Here is a 12,239-nt window from a genome sequence, read left to right as displayed (position 1 = left end):
ATCGCACAGTGACATTCATCCGCACGTTCCTAATTAAATAACGAAGCTGAACATCTTTTCATCTGCTTTTTTTTTTTTTTTTTTTTTTTTTTTTTTGGCCATCTGAGTATCTCCTTTGGTGATCTGTTGGAGCATCCGACCCGTCCTCCTATTGGGTTGTCCCCTCTTTTTCTTATCAATTTCCGGGAATCCTTTATGTGATCTGGATTCAAGGCCTCTGTCGATTGTGTTAAAAGCATCTCCTCGCACTCTGCAGCTTGTCTTTTCGCTCCCCGGATGTGCTTTTTGATATAAAGGAGTTTCAGGTTCAATCACTTGCATCCACGATCTTACACGAAAAAAGTTCTGGTGATTGCCTTTCAAACGCAGGTCTCCAGCCGACCCATAAGGGGGGTGGCTGCGGACGTGAGGTCGAGCTGCAGTTCTGTGGAACCGCCAGCATCGCTCAGTGACAGGCCTGCAGCCCGGATGCTCCCTCCCTCCCAGCCGAGCACCCGCAGGCCGCGGTCTGTCGCTGGCCTGTCCCCGTGCTGACACTCAAGGTCCCAATTCCTGTGACATCCTACAGCTTCTCCGCACCAGATACAGAAGGGCTTTCCCGCTCCTCCTTCCCCAACGCTGCCTCGGCTGCCCTCCGAGTGTGGCATTTCACATTCCTACGTGACCTTATGCTCAGCTTGCCAAGTTTTCTTTCCTTTTTCCCCGTGTTTCTCTTTTACCTTTTGACGACGACTCAGCTGCACGCCAGCGGCGTGGGCATGAGCCTTGGCGTGTCAAGCTGTCCATCATCACTGCATGCGTGGCCTGCCTTAGTTTGGCTCTTACGGCACTCATTCATTCCAGTGATCGAATGCACACTGGCGAGGCCGCCACCTGCACGAAGGCTAGGATCCGGGTCATGACCTCCAGCGAAGGACAGGGACAGCGGGGAGGACCACCAGTCCCGGCCCCCAGCCCACCCCCACCCACCCACCCAACGCTCGTCATCCCTTTCCCTTCTTTTTCGTGGCTAAACGTATTCCTAAAAACATGTTCTTGTAGTTTTTACAATTTCACTGAAGAGCGTGGTGGTGGTGCCTGTAGTCTTTGGAGACTTGTTTCCTGACTTCCTGATGTTAACACAAATTTATAGATGCAGGTCATCTGTCGTAGTACAAATCCAGCAGCACCAGCTTCACTTCCTTGGGACTGCGTCACGTGGTTCTTCCCAGCCCTTTTTCATTGTTGTTGATGTTTAAATTAATAAGTTTTTGCTTTTGGAGCAGTTTGATATTTATAGAGGACTTAGGCAGAGCATGCCCCGTCCCGGCCGCTTTCCTCCTCTGCTCACACCCTGCGTGGGGCGGCGGGCCCATACTGGTGCATCGTCATTAACTGAGGCCCCACACCCAGCAGGGCTCGCTCCTGGCGCTGTTCATCCCGTGGGCCTGGACAATGTGCAGTGACGTTGGGCCACTATCGCGTGTCCAGCAGGGTAGCGTCGCTGCCGGAAAAACCTTCCGTCCCCCCAACCCCTGGTAGCCTTTTACCGTCTCCGTGGTTTTGCCATTTCCAAAAGGTCATGGACTTGGAGCCGTGCAGTGTGTAGGCTTTCGGGCTGGCTTCTAGTCCTCGGCAATACACGTTTTGGGTTCCTCTGTCTTTTTGTGGCAACCACTGTCTCCCCCGGGAACACCTTCTTCACTTGGCTCCCAGAAGCCCAAGCCCGCCCGGCTCTCCTCCCACCACCTGGCTCCAGCTCGGCCTCCTCGCTGGTCCCTCCTGTCTCCGCATCTCTCAGCACAGGGCCATGGGGCTCGGTCCCCAGAGCTCCCTTCAGCTACACCCACCCTCCTGGTGGCCGCTTCCATTCCTTGGGGCTTTAAGTGTCCCCAAGCAGACGCCTCCTGAATGCTCAGCCCCGCCCGACAACCGCACCTGGACATCCAGGAGGCATCCCACACTGGACCCCCCTGGACACCCCACCCTCGCTGGCCTTCCCCTGAAACTGTCCTCTTGGTGGGCTTCCCCACGATGATGCCATCAGCCCAAAGCCCTAGGGGCCACCTTGACTCCCCTGTCCACACCCAGGCCCCTCCTCCAGGAACCCTGCACCTCATCTGGCCACCCCCACCCCATCCCCTCCAGCCCTGCACCCCCCCAAGTCAGGACATGGCCAGCACACGTGGAGTCCCTGGCTGTTTCCCGGCGCCCCCATCCCTCCCAGCGGCGGCGTGGAGGCTTTAGAAATCAGTCGGACCACATCCCTCCTCTGCTGCCGACCCTTGGAAGACCCCATTCAAAGTCCAGGCGACACCTTCCCAGTGGTGTCAAGGTCAGCACCTGGCCCCGCCATCTCATGGTCCTCCTCTCCCAGACCCAGTCTCTCCACCCCGACCAGGCTGCCACCCTGCCGGCCCCAGGCACACCAAGATCAGCTCTGTGCTGGGCCAGAAGTTTCCCCCCAGCCCCAGGGCAGCGTGGCTCCCCCTCACGCCCTCGGGTCTTGGCTGCCATCCCTTCCGGGTGCAGCCTCCCAGCCGTCCCTGAAAACCTGACCACAGCCAGATGCGCCCTCCTGCTGTCCCCCTCCCACCCCACCCCTCCTCCACCCGATACACTTAGTCTGACGCACCCTGTTTGCTGGCTGTGGGGCGGTAGGGGTCACTCCCACGCAGGCAAGGACTTTACCAGTCCTGTCACTGCTCTGTCCCCAAGCTCACTGCCTGCATGTGACGGTGCATGCTGGGCACCCCTGCTCCTGCAGAAGCAGGTCACCTAAGCCTCCCGAGGCAGGCCCCACCCCAGAGACACCCCCAGTCCCGCAGAGCAGGGACTGGTGCCTGGGTCCTTGTGACAACGATGTCAGAGTCCTCGGAGCTGTTGTGCCCACCCGGCCCAGGGTCCTTGCTGGAGCAGGGGTAGGGGCTTATCCAGGTCCCCATTGTGGCCCCCCCCGCCCCTCCAGGGGCACCCCTGCCCTCCAGCCCCTTGCACCCAGCACTGGGGCCCGACAACCACCTAGCACAGGAAACAGGGCCGTCAGGGTCACTGACACCTCGGGAGCCCCCAGGACCCCCAGGCCCATGCCCGTGGACCAGGTGGGAAGGCCCCAGAACACACCCAGACCACACCTGGCCTCCAGCCCGGTCAGGGGAGGGCCCGATCATTCCTCAGTTTCCCCACCTGCAAAAGGAGCACGAGGAGACTGTCTGCACATACAGGTGGACGCCACCCCACCCCCGACCCGGGTGGACCAGGGAGCTGGACCCCAGCAAACCCAGGCTAGGAGAAGGCAGCCAGGGCGGGCCTCCAGGCAGGTGTGCAGAGCGGGCACAGGCCAGGTGTGGAGGGGTGCTCTAAGCACAGGGGCGACAGCCCCGTGGAGGCCCAAGGCAGAACGGGAGGGCAGAGGGCAGAGGGCAGGGCTCAGCTGGACTTGTCCCGTAAGAACCTTGGAGTCACTGGGTGATGGAGTCAGGGTCTGTCGCTGGGGTGCAGGGAGCCTGCAGGACGGACCCTGGAAGCAGGGGCCCCCGGAGCACGGAGCAGGGAGGCTGGCCCGCCGTCTACTGGTGTCCCCCGGGTCCCCGCCGCCCACCCTCACCCACAGGCCCCCCGCGGCCAGGGTCCCACGCAGGACCCATCCCCCTCCCCAGGCCCCTGCGGCCCCCTCACGACTCCTCTTTGCCCACAGCCACGCCTTCCGCTTGTGGAGGGCCCTGGGGGCCGAGCAGCCCGTGAGTCGCCAGGTACTGGCCGTGCTGCTGACCTGGCTGCAGGAGCGGCCCCTGCCCCCCGGGCCCCGAGATGGCGGCCCCCAGCCCAAGGACAAGCCCTGCCCGCGCTCGCTCGCTGTGAGTCTCTGCCACGACCCCCGACGCCGCCCCCGCTAACACCGAGTGGGGGCTGGCTTCACGTGTGCATGGCCCTTCTGGCCACCGCTGTCCTCAGGGAGGGGCGGCCCCGGGCCCGGACTGTGGAAGCCACCCTGTCCTGCACGCACCCAGGAGGTGCAACTCCCCGTGGGTGGCCTCGGAGCACAGGGCCTTTGGAAGGCAGGTTCAGGCAGAGGACGGCTGTGGGGACAATGGTGGGGCCCTCCGTCCACATTTGGGGTCTGGGGTTGTAGATCTGGGAGGCATCTGAGACGCTGCCTCCTGCAGCCCCATGCTCCTGGAGGAGCCCCCCAAGCCAGCTTCCCTCCTCACGGGGCCGCGGGAACAGGGGGCTCACTTCCTGAGCTGGCCACACCTGCCCTTGGTGGACAGTGATGAGGCCGCTGCAGTGGCCCGACCCCGTGTTTTTCCAGGCTGAGACACCCCCCACCCAAAAAGCCACCCCCCACGCAGCAGCCCAGAGATCCCCACGGCCCCTCCCCATCCGAGGCCCCCCAGACACCCTGCAGCCTGAACACGGCTGTGTGATGGCGGAATGTGGATGCAGAGGCCGAGTGCCCTCTGTGTGTCCGGCCCCCGCTCCTCCCAGACGCCCCCAGCCCCAGGCTGATGCAGGCCCTTCCTCTCAGAAACCATACAGCAGCATGGGGTCAGCAGGGGGCCTCCACTGTGTGCCGCCACACCCCAAGAACATTCTGCACCGAATGCTCCGAGGGGCACAGGGCGCCTCGGGGCCGCTGTCCGGTAGCTCTGCCTTCCGGGGCCACTTGTCCCCCAGCTGTGCCAACAGGGGTAGAGGCCCACCCGGCCAATCCTCCAGGGCCGCAGAGCAGGGGCGGGACTCAGGGGTGGCAGCCTGGGAGGGGGCCGTGGTGGAGGCGTCCAGGACGTGCCAGGTCAGAGGGCACAGGGAGGGGGCCGGAGGGACACCCAGAGATAGGGCCGCGGTCCTGGAGGCTGGGGCGGGAGGGACAGACAGGTCAGCCGTGCCCCTGCCCCCCACAGGCCATGAACATGCTGCATGAGCTGCAGTTTGCGCGGGAGTTCAAGAAGGCCGTGCAGGAGGCCTTCCCGCAGCTCCTCCTGGCCCTGCTCACCCAGCTGCACTACACCCTGGAGCTGCACCTGCCCCGGGAGCCGCACCTGCCCCAGGAACCGTACCTGCCCCAGGAGCCACACCTGCCCCGGGAGCTGCACCTGCCCCAGGAGCCGCACCTGCCCCAGGAGCCGCACCCACCCCAGGAGCCACGCTCACCCCCGGAGCCACAGCCTGGCCACGAGGCCCCAGAGGCCATGCCCAGCCCACACAGGTAAGGCCGAGGATGCTCCGCGGCAGGGGCAGGTGGCTCAGGGAGGCGGGCCTTGCTCCCTCTGGAGCCTACGCAGGAGGGACCCCCGGCCTCCTCCCCTCCTGGCACACCCTATGGTCTCTGTGCTCCCTGGCCTGCAGACGAGCTCCCCCCCTCGCCCCCCTCCTCCCCTGATGAGCTCCCCTGCGTGTCTCTGTCCCAGTTTCCCTTTCCTCCAAGGACTCGGGTCGTGCTGGACTAGGGCCCCCCTACTGGCCTCATCCTAACTCCAGTCCAGCCGCAAAGACCATTTCCAAATAAGGTCACGTCCATATGTCGGGCGTTAGGATTCGGGTATAACTTTCGGGGGATGCGGTTCAGCCCCGAACACCACCATGGCCAGTGCAGCAGGCAGCACGGAGGGGACAGGGCAGGCACAGGGCCGTTTCTGGACTACCCCAGCCACTTGGCAGCACAGATACCCAGAGCCTGCTGGCATGTGGGGACCCCACAGGACAGTACTGCCACCCGCCCACACCAGCACTGCGTCCTCCCAACTGTGGTCCTCACAGGAATTCTGTGAGAGGGACGTTGTCTTGCCCACCGTACGCCTAAGGACACCGAGGCTCAGGGTCAGAGGGTTCCCCGGGAGACGCAGCATGCCCGCGGCTGGGCTCGAGCCGGGAACGGCCCCGCGGAGGCCCCCGGGCCCCTGGCCACTGCCCCGACCCGGTACGCTCGCACCCCGCACCCCTGCCCTCCGCCCCGAGGCGGCCTGCCTGGCCCTCCCTCACCGGGCACGTCCTGGGAAAGCCAACAAGCTGCTCTTTGAAAGCCGCGGGGTGACTGTTCACTTGTTTGTATTATGATGTGCTTTGCGCAATTTGTCACTTTGAACAGCTCTCCCCGAGCATGTCCCTGGAAAAAATGTCCCCTCTTCTCATATTGCTTCTGAATTCGAATGTGCGCTACAGTTCCTTTTTTATTCAGATCAACCATGCAAAATGCATGAATCTTCCCTAATAAGCTAATAAAACGTTCTCCTCCCAGAACGTACGTGGGACGGCGACGGCCAGGAGGGAGCAGGGAGGCGGCTCCACCGGCCCAGCCAGCCCGACTCTCCTGCCCTGCCCCCTGCCTGCTCAGGCCAGCCCCCTGCTCTCCTGCCCCTGCCCCCCTCCCCCCTGCTCTCCTGCCCTGCCCCCCTCACCCCACCCTGCTCACCCACCCTCCCCCTGCAGCCCAGCTCCCCTCTTCAAAACGTGTCCACAGCCTCAAGCCCCCCTGCCCCTCCCCACTTAATTGAGAAAGAGCCAGATCCTTTCAGTGGCCCAGAGACCCCTCTCCCTCTGGCTCCCCATTGCCCCCAGGACCTCATTTCCTGCCACACACCCCTCACCCACACTGTCTGCTCCTGCCTCAGGGCCTTTGTACTTCCTGCTCCCTCTTCCTGGATTGCTCTTCCCCGGTTTCCTCACCTACTGCAAGTCTCTCCAAACACCTTCTCTAAAATAGGGGTCCTGCTCCCATTCTGCTGTTCCCCTCCAAAGGCCAGCACCACCTAGCAACTGTTATCAGCACCCTGCAGAAAGGGCTGCCCCAGAGAGCAGGAGTGTCCTCCCCTCCCCCTGGAGCTCCCCCAGAGAGTGGGGGTGACCCCCGGCCCCCTGGGGCTCCCCCAGAAGCGAGGCTGTCCACCTGGCCCCCCAGGACTCCTGGGCAGCCCCCTCAGGCAGGCTGGCTGGGGCCGCTTAAGCAGCAGCTGCCCCTCCCGCCCCCAGCTCGGCTGCCTGGCCTCTCTCCCGTGAGTTCCCTCCAGGGAGGACAGGGTGGTCCCAGGGGTAGTCCACTGGCTCTGACTGGCCTGTCTGAGATCACATGCTCACCCCTGAGCCGATCGCCTGGGCCACAGGGGCGTGTGGAGCTCCTGGCCCCCACCTTGCCTGGAGAGGAACCCAAAGGGGCCCACAGGAAGGACAGGCCGACCAGCAGCGATGCCCGCAGACAGCCGGGGGTGGCGGGGGGTGAGCAGCCGCTCCCAGGGCCTCAGAGGGCCTTGTCACCCAGGTGGGTCGCTGCCGTCCAGGCTCTGATGCCGGGCAGCTGGGATACCATCAAGGGAGACGCGGCCAAGGAGGGGATCTGGGCGCCCACTGCTGAGAGGACGCCTGGCTTGCAGGTGCCCCGCCGCGTGGGGTGGTGCAGGGCGCCGGGTGGCAGCCCAGTGGGCCTCGGGACAGGCTCAGGCTACTCCTAGGGCGCTGAGGTCCCTGGCACCCTGCAGAGCTGGGCTGGCCTCTGGGACCAGCAAGTGGGGGTGTGGGCACGGCAGCCTCCCCCCGGCGGGACTGCAAAAGCACTGCCAACCCTTCATTTCCTTTGCATCTCTGACGACCAAAGCCCCTTTCTTTAGACACTGTAACTGCTTCGGTCAGTTCTCAGCTGGGTCCTCCTCCAGCCAACGTCCACCCCGCCCCACACGGCGGGGGGCGCTCCTTTCATGTCTCCATCGTGCGTTGACTCCGTTCCATTCTCACGGGGCATCTGATTGCTCCTTATTTCAAAGACATTCTCTTGGACCACTTACAAGTACGACCAACACGTTGTCCTTTTGGCCCTGGCTGCCGGGAAGCTCACCTCGAAAGTCAGTTTCCAGCAGAGCCTGGTGCTTCCTTTTTGCTTCTCATCTCCTCCTGAATAAAGAAGGAGACATTACTTGTCTTTTAAACTTAAAGCTTTAAAAATAAATAAATGAAAATTAACGTAAAGCTTTAAGTTTAAAGTTTTTTTAATTTAAATTTATTAAATTAAATTAAAATTTTTAATCTTTTAAATTTATTAAATTAAATTTTTTTAATTTAAATTTAAAACATGGTTCACAGTCCTGGATTTTGGCAGTTGAGGAGGAACTAAGAAGCCATCAGTAATGCTATGCTATCCGGGCCTGGGTATGTGATCTAAGCCCTCGTCCTAGCCTCCCCCATGAGCACTCCGTGTGATGGGCTGGTCCCTGCCCACACGGCTGGGAGGGGCGGTGGACTGGGCAGCCTCTGTCCTGGACAAGGGGCCGACGCTCCCCTGGGCCTTGGTTAAGGTGAAGGGTTCGACTGCATGACCCCAGCCCCAATTGTCCATCTGCCCCGTTGGCACGTCGTGGTCTCAGGGTCCCCGGGACCCGCAGGGAGGGGCCCACGTGGCACTATCCCAGCCCATCCACTCTTTCCACTCTGGGGACCCCCGCAGCCCCGCCCTGACCTAGCGTCTTCTCCTGGCTCACCTGGCCCTGCTCCGTGTTCCCTCCAGCTCGTGGAGGAAGAGAAGGAGGAGGACTGGCGGACGGTCATCTTCATCATCATTTGCTAGGAGCCACCGTGTGCTCCACTGTTGGCACTTACACTTCCACAGGCGCTCGCCAGGTCCCAGACCACACTGGTCACCGGAGATGGGTCCCTCTGCCTGGGAGCTCAGAGCCCCGGAGAAAGGCAGATGGGGTCAATGGCAGCCCAGTGACAGATGGACAGATGGACAAGTGACACCGCGGAGAGGACCCCAAGGGAAGAGAGTCACCGCCTCCACAGAGGATGACCCAGAGCGTGCCACCTGTCATGCGGTCCCCGAGGACACAGCTCGGAACCGAGACCTGAGTGATGGCTGAGCTCCCTGCCTGGAGGAGGGGACAGGACGGAGGGGAGAGGAAGGAGGCCTCGAAGTCAGCTGCACACCGGGACACTGGGGAGCCACGGAGGGCTCTGTGCAGAGCAAGTGGCAGGGTCTGATGGGCACTGGGGATGGGTGGCCAGAGTGGACAGTGTCCCGGTGGGGGAGACCCAGGGTGGCCCTCCTGCGGCTCCCATGTGACCCGGAGACTCCCGAAAGGGCATTTGGACTCTTAGCCGAAAAGAGAAGCCGGGGCCTCGTTTCCTCCTGGTGTTACTGGGGACGGCAGTGGACGGCGGCCGAGGCATCGGAGGGTCAGACGAATGCTGCCCAAGACGCCCAGCTCGGAGCCCACGGCGGGCTCCCGGCACCTGCACCCTCCCCGCTCACCTCCACTCACCCACACCTGCAGCCAAGGCGGCAGACACTGGCGACACGAGAGACCCTCGCACGTGGGAGGACGGCCACCTCCCAACACAGCCCCCGCTGCGGGGGTGAAGGATGGTGCAGCGACAGCTCCTCAACACGTCAAACACAGGATCACCGTGGGATGCAGCAGCCCCCTCCGGGCAGGAGCCTCAGGACAGGTGTGCACGCCTTGTGCACAGCAGCACCCTTCCCGGGAGCCAGGACGCAGAAGCCACCCCAGTGTCTGTCCACGGCTGCGGGGATCGGGAAAACGTGGGCCATCCACATGATGCTGCGACTCGGGAGGCCCTCCCGTCCCTGGCACGACAGGGCTGAGCCGTGTCCTCACGTGCGCATGCCCCACGAGAACGGCCCGACCCGGGAGCCCACGCGGCACGAGGCTCTGCTCCTCGGAGGACTCTGGGCCGCCACGAGCACGCGGACGGAGCCCGATGGTGGCGCCAGGGGCCGGGGGAGGGGCGTGGTGTTGACCGGGGACAGTCTTCCAGGGCCGGATGTGAGATGCACTTGGTTCTGCCAAACTGTACACGCTGGAATGGGTAGGATGGGGAACGTGACGCCGCGTGCGTGCTGCCACAGTCCGTTAGCAGGGGCCCGCGGGGGCTCAGTGGCTGAGCCTCTGCCTTGGGCCTGGGGCGTGACCCTGGGGTCCTGGGATCGAGGAAGCCCACTTCTCCCTCTGCCTGTGTCTCTGTCTCCCGTGAATAAGTGGGCAAAATCTTAAAAAAAAAAAAAAAAGGCAGCAGAGGGACGTGCAGGGGGAGACGGGCGGTGCTGAGGTGAGGCTGAGGGGTCACGGCCTCGGAACCTGCATGGCCGGGCTCACACTCAAGGGCCTCCGCGTCCGGGGGGTCTGGGGCTGCGTGGTGTCAGGCCACACGTGTGCCTGTGCACGGCCGGGCGTCCCGGGCTGCAGGTGGTTCCAGATTTCAGGGCCCTGCAGGGGCCGCTGATCCCCCGGGAACGCCCACGTCGGCCAAACACCGTCTCCCCAGAGCCCCGATCCCAGGCACGCTGAACCCCGGGGGACCCGAACCTTCCCAGAGTCGCACCAGAAGGGACGAAGCGCTACTCTGCCCCTTCTCCTGAAGGGAGGTCCCCTTCTCTTGAAGCTGTTGTCACTCTGGCCGAGATCGTTGCTCTTCAGTGGCACATCTGGGGGTGACACGACAAGCCAGCTGGCATTTGCGCTGATGCCACCGGGGCCTCCGGCCAAGTGGGACTCCATCCCTTGACACTGCGTTTGGCTCAGAACCATGCTTGGCTGACGCCTCACGCTGGGGGCTTTGCTCACACACCCAGGGCGATTCGACGGGTGACGCGGGGCCGGACCTCAAGGGATGGGGCACAGGGTGGCTGGGGTGGGGACACAGGCCACCGCGCGGGGCCGCCCTGCTCTTCCTGGGCCCGCTCCCCGAGGCCAGCCTGCAGTGCGGAGGGCAGCCCTGGGGCCGTTGGAAGCCAGGCTGGGACGGGGACCGGGCCCGTGCCCCACCTGGCAGCTGCCAAGCATGCGATAGCGCCGGGCTCCATGTCTGGCGTCCTTTCTTGCTCACGCGCATGTGCCCTGTGGAACCTGTGTCCCCTGAAGGCAGAGGAGTGTCCGGAGGGGCAACTGGACACTGCTCCGGGCTTCTTGGCTCCGTGCTCCCCAGCTCTCCTCCTCGCTCCCCACGTCTAACGGCACCACCCCCCAGGGCTCAGCCTGGACCCTCCGTACCCCATGCCGTGGGTGCCCACTGACCTCCGAAGCTCCCTCTGGCCCCAGCCCCAGCCCCGGAGCTGCAGCCTTGGAAAGCCAGCCACGGACGCGTCCGGGTGTCCCCTGAGGGGCTCCAAGCCCTTCTCACACTCCCATGCACACAGCTGCCACAGCTGCCCTCCACTCTAAAGGGGCAGGCCCCTGGGCTCCTGCCCCAGCAACCGACCCTAGAGCCTAGGCCTGGGGTCTGAATGGACTCCGTCCTCTCACCCAGCACAGCTCCCACCCATGCCAGGCCTCACCCCCAGGGAGGCCTCGGGGCTGCGGGGGCCCTGAGCCAAGGCTAGAGCCAGAATGTACCCTTCCACCCGGGGCAGTGGGCACCCTCCCCGTAGCAGGGCTGGCCAGTGACCCCCCAATCCCAGGGCAGCGGGCACCCTCCCCAGGGCAGGGCTGGCCAGTGACCCCCTGATTCCAGGGCAGGGGGCACCCTCCCCGGGGCAGGGCTGGCCAGTGACCCCCCAATCCCAGGGCAGGGGGCACCCTCCCCGGGGCAGGGCTGGCCAGTGACCCCCCAATCCCAGGGCAGCAGGCACCCTCCCCAGGGCAGGGCTGGCCAGTGACCCCCCCATCCCACTGCAGCACGTCCCTGGAAGCACTGAAAAGCCTGCTGTCCACCACGGGCCACTGGCAGGACTTCGCTCACCTGGAGCTGCAGGGCGCCTGGAAGCTCTTCTCCACCCTCGACACCTACCCACAGGGCGTGAGTCTCCTCACCAGGTAGGCATGGGGCCGGGGCCTGACCCAGGCCACCACCTGTCCAGGAAGCTGGGCGTACTGACCCCAGTGCCCCCCAGGGCCCGCCTGGGTGCACAGCCCAGGGACCTCCACATGTGAGGTATGGAGGGCGGTGCCCCCTGTGCCCGTCACACGCTCGCCCACCAGGAGCCTACAGGGTCCACCCGGCCCGGGCTGCCCAGGGGCCTGCTGCTCTGCTTCCCATGCACCAGCCCAGGTCCGAGCCCCAAGGGCGGCCAGGGGGGCAGAGGGACAAAGAAGGGGTGCCCGCCCACCTCTGGCCCCTCAGCCCCGGCTGGGCCTCCCCCTCGCCCCAGGGCCATGGTGCAAAACCACTGCAAGCAGATCAAGGCCGTGACCAGCCAGCTGCTGCCCAATCTGCAGAGCAAGGAGGCACGGGAGCGGAAGGTGGCCATCCTCATCCTCACTGAGGTAGGGGCCCGGGCGGGGGGCCTGCGACACAGCCGCCACCTCCTCCAGCTGCCT

The 12,239-nt window shown here is 64.1% G+C and overlaps 1 protein-coding gene across 1 annotated transcript in view; it reads left to right on the top strand.

Annotated features, from left to right (window-relative positions):
• The window catches only part of LOC129502440 (maestro heat-like repeat family member 5), a 69,473-nt gene that overhangs the window by 49,512 nt on the left and 7,722 nt on the right, over positions 1–12,239 (top strand). The window contains exons 23-26 of the mRNA XM_055314044.1: positions 3,677–3,836; positions 4,884–5,017; positions 11,523–11,735; positions 12,071–12,185. Coding sequence (XP_055170019.1) covers positions 3,677–3,836; positions 4,884–5,017; positions 11,523–11,735; positions 12,071–12,185 — 622 coding nt within the window. The remainder of the gene's footprint in view (positions 1–3,676; positions 3,837–4,883; positions 5,018–11,522; positions 11,736–12,070; positions 12,186–12,239) is intronic.

This window comes from Nyctereutes procyonoides, unplaced genomic scaffold (assembly GCF_905146905.1).
Source record: "Nyctereutes procyonoides isolate TBG_1078 unplaced genomic scaffold, NYPRO_anot_genome, whole genome shotgun sequence".
Taxonomy (NCBI): Eukaryota; Metazoa; Chordata; class Mammalia; order Carnivora; family Canidae; genus Nyctereutes; species Nyctereutes procyonoides.
This window is presented reverse-complemented; position numbering and strand designations above follow the sequence as displayed.